Source organism: Meleagris gallopavo, chromosome 10 (assembly GCF_905368555.1).
Source record: "Meleagris gallopavo chromosome 10, MGAL_WU_HG_1.1, whole genome shotgun sequence".
In the NCBI taxonomy this organism is placed as follows: Eukaryota; Metazoa; Chordata; class Aves; order Galliformes; family Phasianidae; genus Meleagris; species Meleagris gallopavo.
In genome coordinates this window covers 9305351-9331952 of record NC_139413.1, presented here as the reverse complement: position 1 = coordinate 9331952, position 26602 = coordinate 9305351, and the positions used below count along the sequence as shown (strand labels likewise).

The window sequence follows — 26602 nt, the reverse complement described above, 5'->3', positions numbered from 1 at the left end:
GGATACCTGTATGCCAATTTATTAACCTACTAACTGGAATGGTGTTCTGACAACAATTCTCCGTAGCAAACTCCTCGCCTTGCTACAGAACAGTAGTGTTTTCTCTACTGATAATGCAGCTCAATGGAGGAAAGTAATGTTTTGATAAGCATGCGAGAAGACCAGTCTTTTCATGTGCGATACAGGTAAGATGATGAATTTTAGTTTGGATGAATAAGTACTGTTAATGTTAGAAAACTAACCATGTTTGCAATAGTTTGGTGTCTCTGTTGCTACCGAGATTGAAACTGAAAGCTAAATCGCTACTTTCCTTCATTTCTGAAGTTTGAAAATTCACTTTTGTTATATAGTAGGACAGTTTGGATGATTCTAGAACTGTGCACGCCTGCAGAACAGTGCTTGAGTGTTTGTATTTCTATTGTCTTTCTTCTTGGACTTGTGATAAAATGATCCAACGTATGATCCCTGCATGGTAATACATGTTATCTCTTCATTTAGGTTTTGGTTTGCCTCTCCAAACTATGGAGCTTTGTCTGCTAACGTTCTCTGTACTTGTTCCATTACTGCTGCTGTGATGGGCAGTGTCATCTAGAGCACTGTTTTCCTTACCAATAAAAAATTACCTATAATAGATTCGACTGAGTGATTAAAAACTGCTTTGATACTTTGAACTGAAAAGTCCTATAATTGCAACTCAAGAGGATATGCCATTTTGCTTCTGAATGCTTTTATTCTTTTTCTTCTGGAATCTCCTTTATAGATGTGAGATGAAATGTTAGCATTCCAGACTCCCCCTAATGAATTTGAACAACAGAAACATTGTGCAGTGCACTGTAATTGAGTGGCTGCCACTGGGAAGGGTAAATCTTGCAGCTCATTCAACAGGAAGGGATGCTGGAACAGTGGAATGATTGTTTGAAAAACAGATGAAAAGCGTGGTTCTTGTGCGTTCCCCTGCCCTCTACCCCAGTCAGACTTCCTTTGGAGGCGTTTTCCTCACTAACAGAAACACAGCACCACCCTTATTTGTAAGATAGCACGTGCTGTGGCTTAAAATTAATTCACATGAACATGAAGGTACTTGTAGTATCCAGTCAGAACAGCTTTCTGAGTGTTGGTTGGTTGTTTCCATTTCATAGAAGTACAGTAATAGTTCTGGTTAGCAGTGCACTCAGGAGGGGGAACTTATTCGTGGTCAATATGGAAAAAAATGGTAATAACATTTTTCAACTCTTCTCTCTTTCTTTGCTAAAATCTGTGTACACTGGCTTTGATAGCAGAAATCACTAATGTGTGAACTTGGTATTTCTGCTGTGTTTGTTGTTTCTTGGCTGCACCTAGCTGATGCTCTAGGTTGTTCCCAGACAACTTCAGTAGATCCTTGCTCTCTAACAAAAAAGCTGGGGCTGTTAAGGTTACTCTTATGACATAAATGAGCAAAGAAAGCCATGGCCAATTGCCTTGTTTAAATTGACAAGCCAAAAGTAACTTTGTCAAATTTGGTAACCATGGGTAGAGCAAAATGTCTTACAGCTTTATTCTGTATTTCTGTACCAGCTTAAATGATACCGATTAACAAAAGAAGTATTTGTGCCTTATTAAACCTTTCTTTAAGAACTGTAATCTGAGGAACATTTGAAAAACATGGAGATGTAATCCTTGTTTGTTTTGTTGTTTGTTTTTTTTCATATATTAAACTTTCCTAAATTCAGACAAACTTTCCCACTAGCATTCTGTTGGAACCAGCTGTACAAGGAAACTCCTGGCCCACTCCTACTTTGGGTCTGTTCCTTACTGCACCAGCCACTGCTTTCTCCCCACAGCAGTTGAGTGGCACACAGTAAACTGGCTTTAGCAACTGCAAAAGGCTTACACTGATGGAGAAAAAACTGTTATAATGTCGACTGGTGACTTAAAATAAAATGATGATGTTAATAACTGTGACTAATAAGTAAGGGATCTATAGAGTAAATATTTGTAGAAGTAATTTGTCGTGGCCTCCTAAGTTCATGCACCAAAAATTGACAGCACTTGTAACAGTTTGACTAAACACAGTGTTCCAGTGGCCATGTAGTTAAGTTGTTTGGTCTGGTCAATGTGATGCACTTCTACGTTGTGCATGGAAACCAGGAATAAGGTAGGAATGAGGAGCAGTCTGCCATCTGTAGTATAGGACTCTGTGGCATTAGTGATTTTTTTCTCTCTAAATTTAAGAGAAATAATAGGTGGTTTGTGTCCATGTGTGGATCCATATGTTTCACAGCGTAGGTACAAGGCAACACCCCATCAAACAGCAAGTTTTCAGAAATCCTCTAAGTAGGAATTGAATGGAGTAAAACTAAATTAGCAGTGTTAAAAGACTAATATAATCAGCGTAATCTTGTTTTCTTCTTCTTGCCTTATTTCTTGTCAGTTTTCCATTCTTTATTTCAAGATGCGAACAGATAAAGGATGGAAGAGCCCAAAGGGGAGAAAAACAGGGAGGTCTGGACGGAGGCGTATGTTTAGGGGTTGTGTTCTTATTAGGGTCAGGTTTCAAAAAAGAATGTGAAGGTCAGAGAAGACTAAAAAACCAAACCAAAACAAAGCACAAGGGAGCCAGGGAAGATGAAGAGCTTGAAGGCAGAGATAAGGATGAGGTAGTTTTACAAATGAGAAATTATTCAGGAGATGCCAGCCTTTCAGAGAGCAGGTGGAGGCAACTGTAAGCAGAATAATGGAGTATTTCCACAGTTGTATCTGGAAGAAAGCTATCCTGTTCAGCAGGAACAGAGTTTCATTAGGAGTACGGAGATGAATGGGCCTTGTTTTCTTGTCTCTGTGAATTCACTGTATCTTTTGTTTATCCATTCTGTGTTGAATAAATAAGTAATTTGATTCAGCCCTTGGAACAGAGAAAGTAATTTCATATTCTGCTTCTAACTATTTAATGACTTCCTAAAACATTGATAACCTGGCTCTGTCTGCTCTGCTGGCATGCTGTTTAACCATTAGCAGTTAGAACAGTCTCTGAGAACATGAGGTGATGGGTTGTTGACTGTAGAAGTTACATACATCTTCTAAATATGTGTGATTTTTTTAGAGCAGTCTTCCAAAATCTGTAAAAAATATATATTCATAGATACATGTTTTCTGGGTCCATTTTTGTACTTTATGGATAAACTTAGAAACCCTTTTGCTCCAAAGTGGTAAAATAACATAATAATTCCATAGCTTTTCTGAAGTGTGAATAAAATATTGAGTAGAAGCAACTGTAGTAAATCAAATTTTTTTTTCATCTCTTTTTATCTTTTTATAGTGTATTTAGACTTTGAAAATGTGGAAGGCTAGTAAGTATTGATTCATATAGCTTCAATTTGTTCCACCTAGCTGTTGAAACAGCCTTTCTGGAGATGTGCTCAAGTAGTATTAAATTTTGACTTAAACAATTTTTAATTCTTGTTCTCACTTACTTCCTATGATTCTGGTTGAATTGAAATAGCTGATACTCATTAGCTTTAGCTTTCTGTATGGGGAAGAAAACACAACACCAAAGCGGAAAACAAACCACATCTTTCATATGTATAAGTGGTGCTAAATCAGGATTGCAGAGTCATATGATTGTTTCAAGTTCCTTCACAAAACGGTAATGCTGCCTTTGCATCTGGCAGTCTTTGAAATAATGTGAAATTACTTGAGTGCAGAGAATATCAGAAAAATTCCTAGTCCACAGCATTCTCCAATTGCAAATAAGAACATGATTTTTTTAATGGGCTAATTCAATTTATATGTCTGGAGTCTGGTGTAGCATTTTGGCTTTTTTTGCCATATAGGCATTTTACTGAAAGCTCTACTCCAATCCTTTCAAGCTAAAAATGAGAGGAAATGAACACGATTGTATAATGTTCTAAAGCTTCGCACTGAGGAGCACCATATTTTCTAGCCATCACTTTAATTAGGCATGTCAGTTAACATGAGGTGCCCGGAGAGAACCTCTTTGGATAGGATTAAGATTACCCAATGATGTGTTTAAATCTTAAACCTACAGTTGCTGATGGTGTAACATGCTGTGCTTAATCATTTCTGCCTTTTTCTGTCTTACATTCAACACCTGCACCATGTAATAAAAAACAAGTTGTGCGCTCTAGCAATAGGAGTGCTTTAGCTTCTCTGAGAAGCTTCCAGACTTACCATCACATGTGTTATGGATATCCAACCCGAGAAGTTGTGCCTGGGAAGAACTTCATACTATAGTTACCATTCGCTATTTGCATCATTACCGACTACTGAGCAGACAGTATTTTTAATTGTGAAAGTTAAATATGTCTGTCATCTCACTGTGCTTAAGTTGTGGAATGTCAAAGACCAGCAGGTATGGTACTATTTTGTGTTAGTAGCTTATTTTACTTACGATCCAGATTCTTCTGGTTCTCTTGGCAAGTCGGTAGGTTTGTCAAAAATGCTTTCTTCTTACTCTGCTTTCTGTAGAATGTTGTATAAAACTATTTCTTTTCTGATTTAGAAATATAAGTGTAAAAACTGCAGGTACACTAAATATTTTGTTGCTGTGTCTTGTAGAAACAGCTGTCTTCTAGTGCTGCTGCTAAAACAGCTGTTGGAAAAGCAAACATTTGTAATTGTTACTGGTCTTGCATATAAAGGAAAGCAGGCATATGTTTTGAACTAGATTTCTAGAATATTTATTCTTACAGCCACGTACATATTATTATTTGATATTTGATATTATTCGATAACAAAGATATATTAAATTATGCAAAACGTTCTATTTTGGACTGCAGTGCCAAACAGCCAAAACATAGTCCATCTAGAAGAAAAACTTAAAACAATATACCAATTGACAAAGTCATGGCCAACATTTTTGGCAGTATTTGGCGTACACTTTTTGAATGATTAGAGAATGTCTCTTACTAATTTTCTTCTCAAAAAAATCTTCTAAAAGTAGAACGGTAGCATTTTTGTAAGCTTTGTTAAAATGCAGATGTTCCTAAAAAGCTAGAGAACACGTCAGGATTATGACTCTAAAGATGTCTTCCTCCCTACCTTCTGCCTCCCTACCCTCTTCATATCTCAGTTGCAAAGTAGGAAATTTTCATGTATGCTTGTTAACGCTTCATGAAATTTTAGCTTTTTACCTTTTGTACACCTGAATTCGCAATTGTGGAAGTGCACATGAATATTTTTTGGCAGACACTTTTCTCTCTCAGCGCTCCTTTATTCTTTGTTCAAAATGTAATCCACAGATTCATTGATATCTTCTTTACTGCTTGCTGTATTTTATACCTGCATAATTACATGGTTATTTGTTCATAATAATTCAAGATATTCCAGTGTCTTCTGGATTTATGGCTTTTCATTAAAGTAACAGGAATTGACATACATTTTGTTAATTAAGTCTATTTTTTTCTTTGCACTGAGAATTTTCATAACAGTGACACTATAGGAAATAAAGTATGAAGTAGCAGTGAATTACATAGGAAAGACCTTTAGGAGAAGTAGTCATGGCCTTTGATACATGAGAACATTTGGACTTTTAAGATATTTGTTTTTAATAATACATTTTGTAGATAACTACATTAGCTTCCTAAAAGTAAAACTGACTTCGTCGGGGATGCAGAGTTGGTAGGGAGAAAGCAATTGCTGTCAGCCTGCTGTAAATACTGCCACATTCATTTGTACCTATGTGTCACCATTACAGTGTTCAATTCTTTGATTATTCTGCATCCATGAGCCTATTAGTAAAAAGCTAAGACTATATTGTTGTATTTGTCAAAATTAGCATTTGGCAGTAGTCACTTGAGTTTTAGTTCATTGTTCTGAAATTATCTAGATGGTGAATGCTCAGCATTTTAGGATCCTACAGATGCTGTATATGGACAAAGCAGTGTTTGGATTTCCTCCTCAAGACATAAAAATAAAAACAATTGAAGCTTTTTGTTCCACTGCTATATATTTGCATATCACTACTGAAATGCTAAGTTGTGTTTCAGCCTTAGCTTCTGTAATGTTAGAGAATCATGGTGGTTGTTTGTACTGCTGTGCTGACTTCCTGTCCTCAACAAATGAAGATCACCCTCTGAGTAAAACGCACCTTTTCAGAACTCAAGATTACTGGACAAAGTACTGCATACAGACTGACAGGCATCTCTTTTTACTTAACCTATGCAGGATGGAGGCTTCTTGCCTGGAGCTGGCTTTGGAAGGTGAGCGCCTGTGTAAAGCAGGAGATTGCCGAGCTGGTGTGTCTTTCTTTGAAGCAGCTGTTCAGGTTGGAACTGAAGACTTAAAAACACTCAGTGCTATTTACAGCCAGCTAGGCAATGCCTATTTCTACTTGCATGAATATGCAAAGGCCTTGGAATACCATCACCATGATTTAACGCTTGCAAGGTAATCTTGTGTCTTTAACCCTGCTCTCCATTTCATCCTATTCTTGTAGAGGTGAGCAGCTGGCTCTTGGTCTGCCTACCAAAACCTGCCGCTAATACCAGATAATGCATGAATGTGGTGACAGGAGAGGCCTGGGGGCCTGGTAGGTAACTTGATTGCCCTTTAACCTGGGAGCTAATGCTCAGTCTAGCACCATAATCCTGGTACTGACTGAGGCCTTACCAGGTTTGTGGATAATTAAGAAGCTTCTTTAAATCCAACCTTTCTTTACCCTTCTCTGTTCCTAAAACTCAAATCTTTCTGGCTCTCTTGTTTAAAAGATAAAACTTGCTCATGTTTCTATGTGTAAAACTCAAGTACAGTACACTGAAATCTACAGCTGTGTATTTCATACACTTCTTATGATCTCATTTTTAATTATTTATTGTAGATACAATAAAAGACACACGCTAATGTAGGACTTAACCGCAATATATGCAAAGATCTATGTTTTCCACCCCCTTTACTTGCTTAAGTGTGGTAACTACGAAGGTGCCTACATTCAGTAAGCATCCTTGTGGGAACCTGCTGTTTTGTTGTATTATTCTCCAGGTATCAGAAGCAGAGACGGTGGTGATCTTTCGCCTTAATTTCATTCAGAACCTAGAAGCGTAGTATTTCTTCTGAGCTTTCTGAGAGACCAGTAGGTTGTATAATAAAAGGATGATACTCAAGGAAAACTAAGAAACAGTTAAAACTTTCTGTCATCCTGGCCTGCCTTTTTGTATAATCATTAAGAAACAAAATCAAGTGTTTCCGTAACGATAGACTGAACCATATTTATTTAAATGCCTTTTAGATATAATTGAATGGAATATGTATATATGCTTACATTTTCTTTCCATATATTCTTCTGACTCTTGGCCTGGTTTTGAATTACTTTACTTCTGCAATTTTAGGACAATTGGAGATCTGGTGGGAGAAGCTAAAGCTAGTGGAAATCTGGGCAACACCTTGAAGGTACTCGGAAACTTTGAAGAAGCTATTGTTTGTTGTCAGAGACATCTGGATATTTCCAGAGAGCTTAATGATAAGGTGAGTGATGCTTAGAAATCTGGAAATAAACTCCGAAGAATACATATCAGTGAACCCTGTTGTTTGGTAACGAGTGTGCCGTCTTTCAGAGGAAATTAAATATCGAATATTCCAGTATTTCTAATAGACAGTAAGAATCTGTCAGTTTTAAGATGGCTGTTTGCACCTAGGAGACTTTTAAAAAAATTCTTTTAATAATTGGCCTCAATAATTGTTATGTATCTTATATATCTCAGAAGGAAATAATATGCGATACAGTTTGATTGAGGAGTGGAAGTGGGCGTGACGTGGGTAGGCAATGAGAGCATATTCAGAATGGACAGAGCGTGCATTGGCAAGTAGTGAACAAACTCCTTTCTGTGGAGAAACGTTGTTGTGACACAGGAGTTGGAAGCAGAAAGTTTTAATGCCTCACTTTACTGTTGTTTCAGGTTGGAGAAGCTAGAGCACTGTATAATCTAGGAAACGTTTATCACTCTAAAGGAAAAAATGTGGCTTGTGCTGGAACACATGATCCAGGGGAGCTTCCAGAGGATGTGAAAAATGCTTTGCAAAAAGCTGCAAATTACTATGAGTAAGTAGTAGCTCTAAATACTGGTGATAGAGAAGACAAGTTCATCTGGTTTGTTAAAATATTGAGATTTGTGGAGTCATGAGCTAATAAGACCTGTGAATTTCTTCCTTTTCAACTGGAGAGTACACAATTTTTTGTTTAGCTCTCGTTTTCAGTGTACCTTTTATTACCAGGTAAGTCCTTCCCCTACATTAGGATTCAGCATTACTCTTAGAACAAGACTGAGACAACTGAATGTTGTGTACCTGCATATAATATAGCTTTTTTCTTTGAAACGAGCAGGTCAGCATGAACAAGAACGCAGTTCAGTATCTCACTGAAAATATTCATACTCAGTGGAAGAATTGTGGTTGCATAAAGGCCATTAAAGTAGGCCAAAGCAGAATATCCTGCTTTTCCCCTATATCTAAATAGGAAGATGATCTGTTTTAAATGACTGTGAGAAAAAATAACTTCAAATCAGTTGTTTTTCTTTTCTCGCTTGTTCAAAACAGGGAAAACCTGACAATAGTCACAGAGCTGGGTGATAGAGCAGCACAAGGACGTGCCTTTGGAAATCTGGGAAACACGCATTACCTTCTGGGCAACTTCAGGAGTGCAGTTTTAGCCCATGAACAGGTACAGCAACATGAAATATCACTGGTTGCTCCAGACCTTGTATACATGTATTTTGTTGTATACTCTCATGAGCTTTTTAATGCAAGTTTTAGATCTTAAGGCCTAGCATCAAGTGTGGCTGATCTTTTCAAGCACCATTGGCCTAAAGAACAGATAGGGTTGGAAAGTCTGTGGGTGTTCAATTTTGTGTGCAAATGTATGTTATGAAGTACAAAATGGATTAATATGCTTATTTCACATTTTTAAGCGTCTCCTAATTGCAAAAGAATTTGGTGATAGATCAGCTGAAAGAAGAGCATACAGCAATCTTGGAAATGCCTACATATTCCTGGGTGAATTTGAAACCGCTTCTGAATACTACAAGTTAGTTGACTGCTTACATTTATACCTCTTCTCATAGAGTTAATTTCTGTTGTGCTGGTACTTGAGCCCATCTCTTCAAATATACTTAGAAAAAGGCTGTGTTTGTTTAGTAAAAAAAATAGTTTTTCCCTGCTTACTCAGGTTTTCTAAGGCAACATTAATCTTGATCCTTTTTGTTACTTTTAAATAGATACTTCTCAGCACTATGGATGTCCTTCTTTTGATACGCATTTATTCACTTAATTCTAGAACCAGGCGTTATTGTCTTAGGTCTTAGCGAGTTCTGGAGTGACTGATCAAAGTGACTTTTTAATACAATTGAGCTTAGTAGCTATCTCAGGTATATTCACCATCTGAAGTCAGCGGTGCGTATCAACATGGTTTTGTATACTTAGTTGGTAATTAAGATTTTTCTTCTTTATCTCTAGACATGTAAACAGGCATGTTGCTGCTGTAACTCAGAAAAATACAAGCTGTGCAAAGATGCAGTATAGCTGTTAGCATCTTACTTGGACTTCAGGGCTTGAAAATCGGAAAATATAGTACCTCAATATTGAATAGATTCTATTTAAATTATTAACTAGTAGAGATGGGATGGCTTGGTGGTTATAGGTCTGTCTTGCTCAAGTTGATGGAGAACACACAGTAATTATTCTAATGCTGATAATAAACTGTTTCAAGTACATAATACCAGCAAATCACCTGTAAATTATTGATGAAGCAATACATTAACATTGGAGCATGCAGTCTGAGGGCTCTGTCTGCTCTGCAGTGAAGTAAAGAGTCCAGAAAAAAGTAAAAAGTCCAGAAATGGTCTGCAATGAATGGGAGTGGAAGATGCCTAAAATCTCATAAGATTTTGCAAGATAATTTATTAGCTGCTAATTTGTCAGTGTGGTGTCCTAATCTATTTAGTTTATGTAAGAGATTTTTACTTGTGTAAGTAGTGATTTGTGAGGTGACTAACCCTTTCTTTCAGGAGAACATTACAGCTGGCTAGGCAGCTTAAAGATAGAGCTGTGGAAGCACAGGCCTGCTACAGCCTTGGAAACACATACACTCTGCTTCAAGACTATGAGAAAGCAATTGATTATCATTTGAAACACCTTGTGATTGCTCAGGAATTAAATGACAAGTAAGTCCTAAGAGATTGTTTAATGTGTATGAGGCTTAAAGCAATTCCTGTTGCTTCAAACTTAGCTGACATTGTTCTGTGTATGACATTTGAATGTGATTCCCTGCAGTACTGAGCTTGTTTTGAAACAATGGAAAAAATACTCTTGCAAGTATTGCAGATAATGAATCCAGTTGGAGGATAACTGATGAATGACTGTCTGTAGATCTTGTGTTCTTCATATTGCCTTCAAAAACGAAGGGAAAAACATATTTTTCATGATTTGATTGTAGTAGTTTGGATATCTTCACAAGAGTTTTTCTTCTGCTTCTCCACAAATGAAGAAAATAAGAAGGGATGATGAAGGGAGGATAATCTAGTAGTAAATTATGCCTCTTTTAAAATTATTTGTAAAGCTTTTTCTTCTGGGAGGGGGGGGAGAGGAGGTAGAATTAAGCGTTTGTTTTTGTGGTGGCAGTGGTGTTTGTTGTTGTTGTTGGTTTTACAGCTTTTAAATGCACAAAATAAGCAGAATATGTGAAGAATAATAAGCACACAATCTGAGGAACAGAAAGGGGGTTATGCAGTGTTCCATGTTTGCAAAACTATAAAGAGTGACTTAAATGGTTGCTGTAAATTTGAAAATTTAAGTTTTGATGAGATTTGCTCACATTTATGCTTATACCAGATCACAGTTCTTTAAGAAGGTACTTAACATGGTGGTGTTGGAATAGTTTCTGGAGACAGTCTGAATTTTCCTTGGCACAGTAATATTATTCTGGTAATATTATGAAAACCTGACACCTAGTGCTCAGAGAGTATGTGAAACGTATCCCTGAAGATGTTTTATTTTTTGCAGAATTGGTGAAGGGAGAGCATGCTGGAGTTTAGGGAACGCATATACTGCTCTGGGCAATCATGACCAAGCTATGCACTTTGCTGAGAGGCACCTGGAGATCTCCAGAGAGGTATAATTGTCACTTGTGTCTGCTGGCTGCTATGTTTTTGGTCTCACTGAGAGCCTACCAGAGGTTATTTCAGGCTTTGGCTTGTGCCTTTGATGTACTTCAGTAAGAAAGAAGATGGCTCTAACAGTTTTCAATAAGAAAAACATCTAAACCTTTTTCTCTTAGAAGTATGGGAACAAAGTTTCCTTTGTATTTACATGTGTATATGTGTTTGTTACAATAACAGAACTGCTTATTTTATTTGGTTACAGGTAGGAGATCGAAGTGGGGAACTCACTGCTAGACTTAATCTCTCAGATCTTCAAATGGTTCTTGGATTAAGCTATAGCACAAACACCTCCATGATGTCAGAAAGCCATGCAGTAGATAACAGTCTGAATGGTATGTGCTTTTCTCCAAATACTTTCTAATATCAAACTTCAAAAAAAAACCCTGTTATTTGCATTGTTTTCTGACTATAGATGCTGCATTGTTTATTTTTTCCCCATAAATAAATGGTGCAGTGCTGGATCCCTTTGGCTCCTGCTTTTTTGGAGGATTTCTGTTGTGAATCGCAGGTTACTGCCTCGTTTTTTCACATAACATATTATCTATCTGAAGTTTCTAATCAGTCTTTTTTTGATGTGGCAAATGTAGTTGTTTGCTGCCCAAATTATATCCTTCCTTTTTCCTTTGTGCTATTGTAAGAACAGAAGGGGTTATAGTTAAAGCTGCTTCATGTGATGTTTTTCTGTGTGAAGATCCATGCTCCTCTCCTATGTCCCATGAAAGCAAGTTGCATACCTTACATCTGTGTAGTTTTCAAAGCTGCTTTTACTACTGATTATTTATTCCCTTGTGAGTTTGAAACTCAGAATTGCTTATCTTGGGCATTTGATGAACACAGGCGCAGATTTGAAGGTGACACCATAAACCTTAGTGGCAAAAAAAAAGAACTTTTTTCTTTCTTGAAGGTACCCGGCCAAGGGTAGGACGTCGTCACAGTATGGAGAACATGGAACTTATGAAATTAACACCAGAAAAGGTTGGTACTTCTTTTTTTTTTTTTTTTGCTCTGCTGGTGAGATTGCAATGAAATCTAAAGGTTTTTATAAGAGTTTAATGTTAGAAATGATTCAGAACAGAATGCAGAAAGTGATTCAGAACAGAACTCCAAAGCTTTAGCTCAGTCTTCAAGAAGAAGTCTCTTTGGAATTTAAGTATGAACTGGCAATTCTACATAAATGATTCTAAAGGTAAGCTGAAATTGCTATTTCTTTCCTGCATATTGGGGTATCTGCTGCCCATCTTTTCAAGTGATCCAAAGCATACTGCCATGTTTAGAAATACAAAATGAAATCTCTAAGCTTACATGGTGACAACTGGTGCAGATGCAGCAGCACTGTTGCTTTGAGCATCGCTTTGGATACTGATTTCTAAAGATCCTGGGTTTTATTGCAAATGGATTTCCCTGCAGGGAACCACTAAGCTTTTGGCAGTATCAGCTGCATTTTCTTATTCTCTGAACCCATTGGTCTGTGGTATCTTTTAAAAGACGTAGCCTGTGATTGTCTGCCCTAAATATACTCAAATGCTTCATGTGGATTTTTATAATCAAGTATTAACCTAGTTTTGTGGCTTAGTTCTTATAAAAGGCTCTTTTCAAGACATTCATGTAGTAGGTTCTGAAGTTTATTCCCTAAGTGTCTTTGATGTGTAGAACAACATGATGGACACTAGCATTATTTGATTGTACAGGATACTGTCATCTTGGAGCTGGAACGCAGGTTAATCTCTAAGGCTTTAGAATGAATTCCGTTTTGCTGAAAGACTGGATCGTGGCTACAAGCTCTGATGCAGGGTCAAGAACTTTTTTTTTTTTTCCCCCAATTAGAACAGTTTGCTATTGTAGAGGAGGTTATCAGATTTATGGGGCACTTACTGTGGAAGAGTATTTAGGGGAACCTACAGTTTCTGCGTGGCCCTTAGCAATGAAAACATCAGCGTGTTTGATTACACAGGCCACGAGCACATTTTAGTCAAATCAGTTGTTGCATGATGGTTCAGTTATAAGACTGATCAGTAGCAGTAGTGGCCTGATGCAGGTAACAAGATCTCAATAATCATAGGTCAAGTAACAGAAGCAAAACTAAGGTTTATGTCTGAGTGGTTGGATAAAATGAAAAGCATAAAGCTGCTTCATTTTGGGGATGAAAAGAATAGACAAATAAGAAATAAAAGAATATATGATGAAAATGTTTTGTTGTTGTTTTTTTTTAGGTTCAGAACTGGAACAGTGAGATTCTTGCTAAACAGAAACCACTCATTGCCAAACCTTCAGCAAAACTGCATTTTGTAAATCGACTCAAAGGTAAAAAGTATAAAAACAGCACCGCTTCCAAAGTTCTGCAGGATGCCAGTAATTCTATTGATCACCGCCTTCCCAACTCTCAGAGGGTAGGTTTGGAGTCCTCTCAGATCATAACCTTGATTTCATATAATCTTGATTTGACCAAAACTATGGAAAACTTGTTTGTGCAGATAACATTTTTAGTTCTACTTATATATTTGAGTGAAACGCTGTAAGTTGATGTAGAATCAGCCATTCTTCTTCTGTCTCTTGGGTGGTGACAGCTGTAAGTCTCTCCTACTATTGGAACTACTTCATTTTCCTAATGGATTGACTAAAATTACAGGTCAGCTTACATGTATTTTATTTCTAGCCTTTCTCCTCGACTCTCCTTTTCCTAATTTGAAAAACGTAGTTTTTTGGATTCAGACACTGCAGGTATAATTAAATATACCTTAAATATTTTAGACTACTTCACTATTCATGAAGTTGATTAAAGAGAGTACCATTTCCTCCTGAGAACAAAATCTCTTTACTAGATTTTACCTTCCAGAACTGTTTGCCATATTATAAATGTTGCTTCTTTGGATAAATCTCTGTCTACAAGAATGGATGACTAAAAAAAAATTAGTTTAATGAATTTCAGATATGCAAATATACTACTGGAATCAAACTGCCCCACAGTTGCCCTAGTTTTTAGGTACTTCTGAGTTCCAAGTACCTCTAACTTTTCTCTCCTCTTCAGAGAAACAGTCGAGAAACAGTGGCAGACGAAGGGTTCTTTGATCTGCTGAGCCGATTCCAGAGTAACAGGATGGATGATCAGAGATGCCACTTCCAGGAGAAGAACAGATTCTCAGCTGCTTCAGTAGCAACGTCCTCTACTCCAACTAAAACAATACAAAAATGTAATTTTTAAAATAAGATCTGTTGCTGACTTCAGTTCCTGTCAAATGCTGTTTTGAAAACGTATATTTGAATGGAGAGGAACTTCTGTGCTCATTTGTTTTCCTTCTTCCCTTAGCCTTTTCTGCTTCCGTAGTCTCACCCCACACTGATGACTTTCTGGATTTACTTGCGAGCTCACAGAGCCGCCGCCTCGATGACCAACGCGCCAGCTTTAGCAATCTACCTGGCCTTCGTCTCAACCACCGCACCAGTCCGTCTGTGCTGGGCCACTTAATGGCCAGTAACAACAGAGAGCTAGATGAGGACTTCTTTGATATATTAATCAAATGCCAGGTAAGGCTGCAAGATTTCTGGGATTTGATTTGTGCATCCTGCTATTTGACGTCTTTGAGAAGGCTTCCATGCTTAGCACAAAGGTTTTAAGATAAATACACATTTGGTAGATAAGGACATGAAGTTTAAAAAAAAAACAAAAAAACCCCATATATGTATGAAAATAAAATACTATGTATATGTCATATCTATGAACATACATTTACACATGTTTTACTATATGCGACCTCATTACACACATTTTTATATAGACGTACATTCTTACACATGCCCTCATATATAGTCTTATGGGTATGTTTATACACTTACAGCCACTGGATAATCAATTTAGTATATATTATATAGTTATGTTAATATATATTAAATATATATTAAATTCTATATGACATAATATTTACAAACAATATATTTAATATAATGCTATTAAATAATAAATGTATTATTTTATTATATTATATATGTAATAATATATTTCATATTTATGTAATGTACTTATACACTTAAACGTATAATACATATTTATATATTAACATAGTATGTTGCAATTTAAAAATATGTTAGTAATATACTATTATTTAATGTAATATATAATACAGAATACAATATTGCTAATATTAATAATTATAAATTGTATACTAGATATAGCATTATTGTTATATAATGAAATATTACATCATACATATAATAAATTATAAAATTATTATATGAATTGTAGAATGTTATATGAATACAATTATTATATATAGAGAGAGCACATAAAATTATAATATGTTTGTACATATTAAAGAATATTTAATATAATAGATATTAAGTATATACTAAATTATCCAGTGGCTACAAGTTATCATGTTGGTATTTATAGTTATGATAACCAACTTCGGTTACCAATGATGAGCTTGAGGGATGCTGAAACTGAGGGAAAACAAATGAATCTGTCAATGTGTTTGGAGCTGGCTTTGTTTGCTAGACACCTGACATACCAGGAATTCTTAACTCAGCAAATGAAAATTCAGTATTGAAGTTTCATTGGCAATTAGTGATCTTCATTAAACTTAGGGTAACAATACTTCATGGTGTATGCAAGTGATTTTTCTGCCAAGTATAGCACGGTATATATACCAACTGGACCAAATAATTTAATGAAAAAGACTTGGTATTTTACCTGACAGTTTATTTATGGATCTCCAAATAAAAAATTCCACTACTGAGAACTTCAAAGGTAAGTTAAGTTGTATTAACTTTCATGGAAAGCAACACCTGGCACTGAGTCTAGAATTACAGCATGCATCAACCTGATGAAATATCATCTTCTGTTTTAGAACCTTGGCTAATTTTCCAAGTCAAGCAAATAATCTAGACATTAATATAATAAATGTTGTGTACTGTGTATATCCAATCTGTAACACAAAAGGACACAAAGGTGACAGTCCAAGGCAACAGTGTGACAGCTTGAGCCTCCTGAAGTAGGTGTGAAATAACATAGAAACAGCTCAGACACTATATGCAAACTGCTCTGCAACCTTGTGATTAAAATGTATCGGTCTGTTGAGTCTCTAGATACTGCTTTTCCAAATGTGACAAGCCAGTAGCTATTTTTCGCACCCTTTGCTCTTCTATTACAGGGTGTTTTAACAGCTAAGTGAAGGTTAGAAAAACTATATACTTCAACTTTTAACATAGTAATTTCATTTAAGAATTGTTAAGGCATAAGCCTGAAACAAAGTTTACAGTTTTAAATGTGAAAAGAAAAGCTTTTAGTCATTTTTTCCAGTTACATTGATTGCTTATTTCAATATTACACAGTAAATGTACAGCCTTACTGCTTGGTCTGTCTATAGAGTTCCAGACTGGATGATCAAAGATGTGCTCCTCCATCATCTGCAAAAGGACCAACTGTACCAGATGAGGACTTTTTCAGCCTCATTGTACGATCCCAAGCTAAGAGAATGGATGAACAAAGAGTCCCCTTACCCTCTGCTATAAAAGGACCAAGTGCTAGCTGAGGAGATGCACAGGCTTATACTGTACAGTAGCATCTTAAGTTTCATTTTTGTTTGCTGGAAAAACATGTCTTTTTACAAAGGACTGCAATTAGTAGTTTTGTCTCCTTTATAATCACTTTTTGTACAATAGTAGCACCACACTTGTGATTGGTAGTTGGAGTTGTGTCTTTGTAGCGGGCAGCTACTTCTAGCTGTGTCTGAGATACAGATTACTGTATCTCCCTCTTAATTGCTTCTAGTTTATGAACATGAACAGTAGTTTTTTTCTCCCTCAAGGTATTGCTGGTGTGTGATCTCTACCACGCCTAGTTTGAGACCTAGGTTTGTATGCTCTTTATAAGGATAAAGACTTGATTTTTTTTTTCCTGATTTGTACCTCCCTGAAAAAAGGTCCCATTTTCTTTTATACTTTTTTTAATAAAAGTAATCAAGAAATTATTTCAGTACTGCGTCTGACTTTGCTTCTTCCACCTGTGTTTCTGCATCATGTTAATTAAGAAAAAAAAACAAAACAACACAAAACCAGAATTAACTAAATCAAAATCTAATCTGGTTTACTCCTCTTCACAATGAAAATACTCTTTTAAAAAGATACAGTGATGGCAGACTGATCACTTAGGCTATTCACAAATCAAGTTTCCTTTCAAATTTTTAAGTATTATATACCCAGAGAAGAATCCAATTTTAATTTTAGCTTCAGAGCGAAAGAGCAATTAAAGAATAGTTATGGAGATAGGCTCCATATAATTCCAAATATTTTACAGTTACTGAAGATTTTACATTGTCTTATAGCTTTTTTTAGCATTGAAATCTGACTCTCCTACTGAAGCAAAAACACGTTTTTTTTTTTAAAGGAGAAATGCAAAATGTTTTTTCCCAAACCAGGTGAACCATCACTTTATTGAGCTGATCTCTGCTACTTTTACTTTAGTGTTGCTATTGGCTTTCGATGTCCCTGACACAAACTGATACAATATCAGTATCCCACACCTCTGCACAGGATTAAGTTAAAAGAATGTTATTATGATTTCCTTAAACTAACCTGATGACTGGCGTTTCTACTTTCTGAAAACTGATTTTAAACCATAAAAAACAAGCATTGTCCTGAAGCCTCCCTTTTAGCTGCAATTGTTCTTATATGAATGATATATGACTATCAGCAACTTTCTTTAAGCAGTTTTCCAGTTACCTTATTAGCCTTGTGTTTGCTCATCACAGAATATCTGTGCTTTCCTCCCAAAGAGTATCTGCTTTTACTTAAAACTTGTCACACAAACTTGATGTTAAGCAAGCAACCACAGCCAAGGTTGTTAAAGGCTGTTCTCCTGGCAGCTTACTTAAAAATCCATTCCTTTCAAGTTTCACAAGATGTACACAATAATTTCATAGTATAAAACCCTACCTTACAGTGATACTTAATAATATTCTGGCCAAACATGAGTTCTCATCAGCTTACTGGGCTTTCCTCTCCATCTGAGAACTAGATTGGAGCTAGCAAATATGTGATAATTACATGTTAGACAGAACTTACCACAGAGTGTGGGGACTCCTCAGTCTCCTTCCTGTGACTCGCACGTACTGCTCTTCCTCTCTTCATCAGGTCCCACTGCAGAACTTTGTCCTTCCACATTTCTATTAGGATCACTATTTTTCACAGTCTCTTGCTCTGCTTTATCTGTCCACTGCTTCTGATGCTCAAGTGCCTTTTCTCCGGTATGGGTTGCAGCTGGAGAAGGTTCTAGACTACAAATTTCAGCCTCAGTGTGCAATCTATTCTGTAAAAATTAATAAGTTATTAATCAAGCAACCCAAATTGATGGTATCTGTAGCTTTGAGTGCCTCTCAACTCCAGAGACAAAACTCCCTCAAATTTCCAAATTTCAAACATTATCAGTACCCCCTTTTTACTGTTTTTCCCCCACAGGGAAACATTCCAGGGAATAAGCACAATCTAGAGCATAAATCTGTTTTTAATTTTCTGCAATTCACAGAAAAGTTTTCTTCTTTTCCGTTCTTTCTGTGGGTAACCTATCTTCCCTGACTTGAACAATGTTCAAGTGTTTTAATTCAGGAGGTTCCTGCCATGGTTAACCATGGCTGCATATTTTTCCAGAATAAAGCTTATATAGCTCCTTATAGGGCAACAGTTACATCTTCCCCACCAGATTTGAGTTAAGCTTGTTACTTAAGCACATTCTAGCAGATGACAGTGAAGTCTATCAAACCTAATCCCAAAGGAGCACCAAGACTAACGTACACCATCTTCTGGTTTTTGAGACTCCTCTACTCGCGTATCTGGCTCTCCACTTGCATGCAGCACATCAAGATTGCTGCTGCTATTTCCAGGTCTCATCTGAACATCTCCTCTGTCATAGTGGCCTCTGTAAATGCTAGGAGTCTTCTGTGAATAGCAGCCATCGGATTTACTCCCATCATACTGGCCGAAGTCTATTTCCCCCCGTTGACCGTCAGGTAGAGGAAGCCTCTTCTTCTGAGAAGGCATTAAATATCTTATTGCAGACACTGATGATGCTGCACCATAGCAGAAAGTCTGGGGGAGGGAAGACAAAACAAAACTCTGAACAGTTGCAGCCTACAGTTTTCACACAGAATGCAAAGCCACAATACTAAAAGATACTGAAATAAAACTACTGATGATCAAAGGGCTACAACAAAATTCAAACTTTCTGCACAGTGAAGCAGCTGCCACATTGTAACTTATCTTTTTGCTACAATGAAGACATAGGAGGGTCTCACTGCTCACTGCTTTCATGTACAAAATGCAATTTCATGCATCACTGTGTAATGACTCTTAAGAAAGAAACGGGAACAAAGTTGAAGTAAACTGTCACAGAGTCTAGGATTTCAAGCAGTTTAATGCTATTTTATCCCAAACAGAACTTTAAAAGATTTTTAACGGAAAAATTCCTTGTACAAATAATTTCACCTGTGCTATGAAATCTGTTCAACAGTACAAATAAGAAATAAATAATGATGCTTAAATAAATTTAAATATGTAGAAATAAATTTGAGTTTCTAAATACCAGAAATGCATACGAACCAGAATGACCAGAGCCATCATGATTAGCACTGGAACCTGCAGAATCAGTGGTATCTCCTTCATAAGCGCCCTGATGAATTCACCAATACCTTGTCCCACATGCTTCAAAGGCTCAGTCACAAAGGTGGTAAAAGTAATAGCTAATGCCTGGAGAAGTACAAAGGGAAGCCGGGTGTTGGGACGGGTTACAAAGAAACACAAAGAATATCTTTGGATCTGGCTTTTACCTTTGTTGGTGGAACCAGCAAAACAGGGTTTACTAGCAGAGTTTCATAGTACTTCTGACATGGATCGTCCTGAAATGTCCACTGTCTTCTGAGCCATCCTGAAGTCAAAGCAGATGTGCATTTTCACTACTTGCTAAAACATATTTTATGACATAACAGTAAGACAGGAAGTAGCACTTCATCTGCAGATGGAAGAGAAACCTTCTAGATATGGTTCAAGGCCAAGATTTATGTTCAACAACATGAGGTTAGCTTGGCTGTGCAGTTTATCCAGTCAGAAGGAAGCAGGAAGGAAAAGGAAAGCAGGAAAGAAAGAGAAGGAACTATGGTTTTCCTATGCTTAGTCATGGAAGTTCTCTTTATTAGATGAACTTAGTCCCTAGAAATCATAAATAAAAAATAAGCACAGCCTGTGGAAACACTTCATATCTGGCACGTTTTGTCCACGGGCACTGAAACAGAAGTAATGTTGAGTGTTATTACTTATCTACCAGGCTGCAAGTATGCTTAAGAATGTATATGATTTCAGGAGAAGATCTGAGTAAGCAGACTTACTCCTAAAGAGAATTCAAAGCTTTAAGTAATCTATGACACTAGTGCTTTTGTAGTTTGATTTCAGCAAAGTCATATTGTAATCCACTGAAATTAACACAAACAGAGCAACCACAGCGACAGAACTTCAAAGGTGAGACCACGACAACAGGCTTCATTAGTCCACCTGCTACAGTACTGAATAAGAAATACTGGACAATAAAAAGCAATTCAGCCACCTCTGTAAAATCACAGAAATAGATTAAATAGTTGCCTATCAATTGCTGCATTCACATGAGTGGCTGATGAGAAACTATCTTTAATTCTGCCGTCCTATCTTCAGTAACCTACACTGAGTGGTGCTGGGGAGAGCAGGTGGTGGAACATTCACAGGTCAGGTTCTGATGAGAACGAAGCAACTCTGTGACATGCTCTAAGAACATCATTTTTGATGTCAGTTCTCTTTCAAAGGCTGGAAAGGAACATTTTGTAACAAGGAAGAATGGTGAAACCTCTTAATTGTGTACTGCTCAAGAACATTCAGCATACTTATAATTCACAGAGAAATTAGAGTATTTTGGATATAATTACTGAATATTTTCTGATCATAAAAGCTACTAAAAAAACAATGAAAAAGTGTATTTACCAATAAGGCTCTCTCTCCAGTCCAATTTCTCAGCACAAATGTTATCAAACTGCCCCATTTTGGCAATTTCTGCTTGATGCTGTGCAAAAGCCCGCTGCAGGAGAATCAGAAATAATTGTGAATAATAAAGACAGATTAAGAATCATCATATATCACCTTAAGTTCCTCATAACTGTCAAATGTTAAGCCTAAAAGCCATTAAGATTTCAAAACAACTTACCTTATATAAGTAAAGCCAATTCCATGCAAAACTGATGAGAAAACTTATTAATAAAACACGTTTCAGCTGAACAAACCAATGGATACGTGTCCACAGCTCTGTAGCTATTATAATCACAACACACACTAAGCACAAGAGTATCTGAAAAAGAAAACAGAACTATGATTCAGATTTGGGATTTTTCAGGCTTACTCTGTGTACACTTGAAGGAATTCCCAGCTTTTGTTTTTACAGGCATCACTTACACAGAGCAGCTGAAAAACTTATTGCTTTCACAGCATACTTGCTGCAGTACAAAGTAAAAAAGCGTCACTGTTCTGATTCTTTTGCTCTTTCTCCTTTATGCTATTTATAACATTACCTGTTAGAATTTATATTTACAAAATTGGTATAATTCAGCACTTGAGTTGCAAAGCACACAGTATGAATCACAGAGTGACTGCTGCCACCTGCTGTGAGCTGGTTAGGAGATAGTTATGTTCTAAATACCAGCAGCAAAACTTCAGAGAAGCACTTCACAGCCTTTTTCCATCTGAGGACTGCTAGGACCAAAGCGGCACTGACAACAGCTTGCTTTTTCATTAAGCACCAAAGCACACCCCACGACCAGACAAGCTACATTCAAGATCTTTTTAGCTCCCAAATATTAACATATTTTGTAAAGATTTATCCCAAGAACTTCAGCTTACCCTCAGTTCAGCGCTGAGGATGTCACATCCATTTTAAAGGATATGACATTTCCATGCTGTACAACAGTACATAAAATTTTTCCACATAACTCACAAAAACTCTAACCTATAAAATCTAAGACCTCCAATACATACTTCTCTCAATAGAAATACATTCCAACTTCTATAGAAGTCAGCAGTTACAGCATCTATTTGAACAAGAGACAAATCTGGACAACTGACAACCTGTGCATTATGAATGTAAGTCATGATGACAAACCAACAGAGCCCAAAGACTCCCACAGCACAGTTACAAAAGACCAAAGGAAAAAAAAAAAGTATGCATTCCAGAAAAAAAAATAATAATAAAAAAAAATCACACTGCCACAAGAAGAAAGTAAGGAAGGAATACAAAAAGAAATACAAAAATTTGTTTCAAATAAGTACTTGCCCTACAGATTCAACAACCAAAGAGCTTACAACAGGTTTTCATGCAGACTTAAGGTGGTAATATTGCTTCGCAAAGAAACAGGAGAAAACAGTAATTAATACAAATGTACTGCCTTTCTTCTCTTACCAAAAACACATTATACAGATCAATTCCAAAGGTGTCTTCAAATCTCCAGTGCCAAGCTTTATAATCGTGGTGCTTAAAATTGATCAAAATATTGCTAAGCGCATCATCCACAGCACCTGACTGCCACACTTCCTCCTGCAGGAACCGGAGGATCTCCAGATGTGTCTGTTTGGTAAGGATAATCTCAGCATCGTAATGCACTCGGTCCGTGTTTCCCTCGGGCTGAATTAAAGGCAAGACAAAACAATTGTACTTCCAATAGACAACCTTGAACATCTACGTAAGAAAAATGGTATTCCGTTGCAAAATCCTGATTATTAGCCCTGATTATATACCAGCCACCTTTTGTGGTGGAATGCAGGATGAAGGACCATATAGAACAAAAATGCAGCTGTTTTGTTGTCTTTCAACTGCAAAAACCTAAAAACGAAACACTGGGTCATCTCAGCCGTGATTTAAGTTTTACAACCACTCCTCATTGACAGGCATTCTTGACTGACACACTATGGGTGCCACGGAACTTCTTCATGACTGGGTAACACAGACAGAAGCTTTTAAATAGGGAAATAAGAAATGTTACATTGCTAAATGTAATGTTCTTCTACAACGTTAATTTTACCAATTGCTAAAGAATTATTCTTCTACCCCTAGATAAAATAAGAAGTATCTCTCCAAAGGCAATAAAATGAAGAAATAGATGTGATTCTCACATGCAAACTGAAAGCTGCTACTCCTAGCTGGGCAGTGTGATCAAATCTTACAGAGAAGCCTACAAGGGCTACCACAAGCAAATAAGGAATCTGGCTCTCCCGAGTTTAACAGCTGCTGAGGTGAACCGGACATGGCATTACTAGATACTGCTGCACCCCAGCAACAGACACTGCATTCTGTTTTCTCAAGTCACTCACGCTGCCCCTGGATGCTTCACAGAGGAAGGGACAACCGTACCTCCCGTGAGCAAGCAGCACAAACTCTGACAGCAATACTGCATGCATATACTTCCATCATTTTTAATTTCACAATTCAGTTTCCTTCACTTTAATTTGAAGCACGATAGAATGAATTCAAACTCATTTTTAATCCATTTTCAGATACTCACAAGGCCAAGTTTTCTGGCTTCATTTAAAATCTTATTCAAGTACCGCTTAAAAATATAAAAGCTCCGGCTTTCACGAGATTTGGCATTCCTGTTCTCGCATTCTGCAATCTGCAACATAAAGACACTTCCACTCACTTGTTGCTCAAACATAGTTTGGTTTATAGAATAAACAAATACCACCAACACAAGAAACTCATGATTAACAGGGTCACATTTCTTTAGTTTAGCAATAATCCCACAACCAGTACACCAGATACAAATCACATGCAGTTGCTAAAGAGCTTTTTATACTGCTGCTGCTTTCCATGGCATTGGCCAGTACTGGGGATTTCAGATCTGGTAGTGAAACAGTTTGAATGCCAACACCAGTAGGACTAGAAACACGACAGATCTAAATCTCCTTAAATTTCAAGTTTGTACCATGTAAAACATACCAAGTAGAACAACACCAACATCCCATTTCACACAGGGTCCCAAACAACTGAGGGCTACACAAGGATCACTACATCCTTCTGACCTCAGAGGAAGCAGCAGAGTGGGGTGAGTGCCTACAGGGCTTCTGAGAGCTGCTGCCACTGCACACTGCAGGCAGCCACAAGAGCACTCACCCACAGCCCAGCCCTTCAAACCTACCAGAACTGAAGAGCTCAAATGCAAAGTCAGATTCTCTAAGCTGTGGTGGCACCATGAAGTAACACCACAACAACATTTAAACTGTCAGTGTTGCAGATAACTCCTACCAGCTTCTATACCACTACAGAACATTTCAGGAAACAGCCCTTAAAAGACAGAGCAGTAATTTGGAACTGAAATCAAGCCACTTTCTTTCTTCTCAAGTCACACAAAGAGGTTCCCTCTAAGTAGCGCATGGTTTCCCGCAGCAAACTGACAATTCTCTATGCTACCTATGTCATCCATCACCTCTGCATCAAGCACAAAGTAGAGACTGGAAAATACTCTGAAGTTCCATAACAAACCTTCCGCTGCAAAGAATCCACTTCCCTGGAACAACTTGATAAGTTTTCAGTGATGATTCCATCCACTGTCTTATCCTCAGAATCATGATAGTTTACCTGAAGTTACATAAGAAAAAACAAACTTTCAGAATCCAAGAATTTAATCAACGTGCCATGTCACACTTCTACAGACAGCTCGCAGACTGGCAGGAGCAAAGGTGCTAAAACGAGGGTTGGTCTTCTCCACAAAAGCTCTCAGCTACATTCCATTGCTTCTCTGCTGTTATTTCAGGCTTCGATCCAACAGCTGCCTTACGCCTGTCTGCATGCTGCCCCAAAAAGGAGAGGTCTTGCCCTTTCCCCTTGGCTGAGAGCTGCTGAGCACACGAGCCCTAGTGCATCAGATTAGATAAAGCTTGGCTAACCACTGACTCAGCGAATGAAGGGGCAGCTTCCAGCCAGCCCAAATCCCCAGCCCCGATGGCCATACAGCCAGACTGAAAGTCAACAGAGCTGCATTCCTTGTTATGTGCCTTGCTCAACTTTCCAGTTTCCCCCTTCACCCTGAAGTAGCATCCCAATGCTCTGCGAGCTGTTCTCTTCACAAGAGTTACAAAGACAAATAACGTAGTTTGCACTTTATAAGGTTCCTAAAACAATGCTCTAAAATACTTAAGAAGAATTATTCAAGACTACAAAACCAAAATTTACAGCTGAAGAATGACAAGGGTGCTCATGCAGCCAGCCATAGCTTACAGTGCTCTATGTGACATAATAATCAACATGCATCTCAAGACACGTGTACAGTCTGCTCCTCACACAAACCATCAGATTGTGATTCACCATCTTAAAATTGTATTTGCATATTTTATATTCTTCAGTTCCCAAGGTACTAACAGCACAGCATTACACAGTTCTGATTTTCCTTCTGAAGGCTCTGATGCACAACACAGTAGAACTCCATCGAGTTTCACAACACACTCATACAACGAACAAGTTTTATCCCTACATTACTGGGGAGTTTGATAGCTTAACTCAAACGTTACCCACTAATCAGGCGCTTCATTTTCAGATACATAATGCTGTGCTCTGGTGCCCAGCGAGAGCCGCTTGGCGCAGCGCTTCCCAGGGCAGAGGAACAGATGTACAATTCCTTTCTGTTTATGGACCAGAATGTATCCTTATGGAATGATAAAAAGAGCACAACTCTAATATTCCATAAACGCACGACTTAAGGGCAACCCCTCAGCAGAACACGGCTCAGGACAGACAGACACTCGAGCGCTTCTCGCACCTTGTAAGGCCTTCTCATCGTTACCGATGCCGCGTCGTAGTTGAGCATATCGGTGGGGTCGATCCAGTCGTCGTCCTGGGCCCGGCCGCCCGCCAGCACGGCGGCGCACAGCACCAGCACCAGCATCGCTGCGCCCACAGCGCGGGGCTTCACGGCTGGGGAGGGAGGGCCGCTGTCCGTGCGAGGGCTGAAACGGCCGCACAACCCGGAGCAAACGTTCTCGTCGCTATCGCCGCTCCCGCCCTCTCGTCGGGGCCTCGCAGCCGGCCCGGCCCACCCGCGGCGGTTTCCGCCAACGGCGCCGTCAGAGCCGCCGCTCTGCCTCGTGCCCGCACCGGGCCTCGTACCCGCACCGAGCCTCGCGCGGCCCCTCGTACCTGAGCGCCGCAGGCCGTCTCGCCGCGCTCGCCCGCCCCCCGCTCGCCGCCCGGTCAGCCCCGGGCCGGCAGTGAGGGCCCGCGGCTTCTCCCCGCCCCTTACACCGCCTTCCCCGCCGCGCAGCCCCGCTCCGAGGCGCGCAGGCGCGGGCCGGCCTCTCAGGGCACACAGACCGGGCGGGGCGGGAAGGGCCGCGCGCCGTCGGTCACCTCAGGGGCGGCTGCGCGCACGCACCGCACAGCGGCTGGAATGCGGCGAGAGGCGGGAAAACAG

General features: G+C 38.4%; 2 protein-coding genes across 6 annotated transcripts; one reads left to right on the top strand and one right to left on the bottom strand.

Annotated features, from left to right (window-relative positions):
- Positions 1 to 39: 39 nt before the first annotated feature.
- GPSM2 (G protein signaling modulator 2) lies at positions 40 to 17110 on the top strand. Of its 2 annotated transcripts, XM_003208641.5 has the most exons (14): positions 40 to 185; positions 6166 to 6387; positions 7326 to 7461; positions 7893 to 8035; positions 8530 to 8653; positions 8901 to 9016; positions 9996 to 10151; positions 10990 to 11098; positions 11350 to 11479; positions 12052 to 12122; positions 13358 to 13534; positions 14173 to 14335; positions 14452 to 14669; positions 16508 to 17110. In XM_003208641.5, the coding sequence occupies exons 1-14, from the start codon at positions 124 to 126 to the stop codon at positions 16670 to 16672; spliced, it is 1992 nt and encodes a 663-aa protein (XP_003208689.2). In that variant the 5' UTR covers positions 40 to 123; the 3' UTR covers positions 16673 to 17110. The 2 variants fall into 2 exon arrangements, with proteins under 2 accessions (XP_003208689.2, XP_019474057.2); XM_019618512.3 differs by lacking the exon at positions 40 to 185 and having other exon boundaries at positions 5676 to 6387.
- CLCC1 (chloride channel CLIC like 1) lies at positions 14041 to 26474 on the bottom strand. 4 transcript variants are annotated; one of them, XM_085231434.1, is made up of 12 exons: positions 26329 to 26472; positions 25952 to 26106; positions 24679 to 24774; positions 23702 to 23809; positions 22603 to 22824; positions 21358 to 21498; positions 21138 to 21231; positions 19961 to 20058; positions 19734 to 19880; positions 18930 to 19223; positions 18204 to 18447; positions 14041 to 14317 (listed from the first exon to the last, which is right to left on the bottom strand). In XM_085231434.1, exons 2-11 carry the CDS (start codon positions 26075 to 26077, stop codon positions 18223 to 18225), a joined length of 1551 nt encoding a protein of 516 aa, XP_085087560.1. In that variant the 5' UTR covers positions 26078 to 26106; positions 26329 to 26472; the 3' UTR covers positions 14041 to 14317; positions 18204 to 18222. The 4 variants fall into 4 exon arrangements, with proteins under 4 accessions (XP_085087560.1, XP_003208693.3, XP_085087561.1 ...); XM_003208645.5 differs by having other exon boundaries at positions 25952 to 26466; XM_085231435.1 differs by lacking the exon at positions 19734 to 19880 and having other exon boundaries at positions 25952 to 26474.
- Positions 26475 to 26602: the final 128 nt, after the last annotated feature.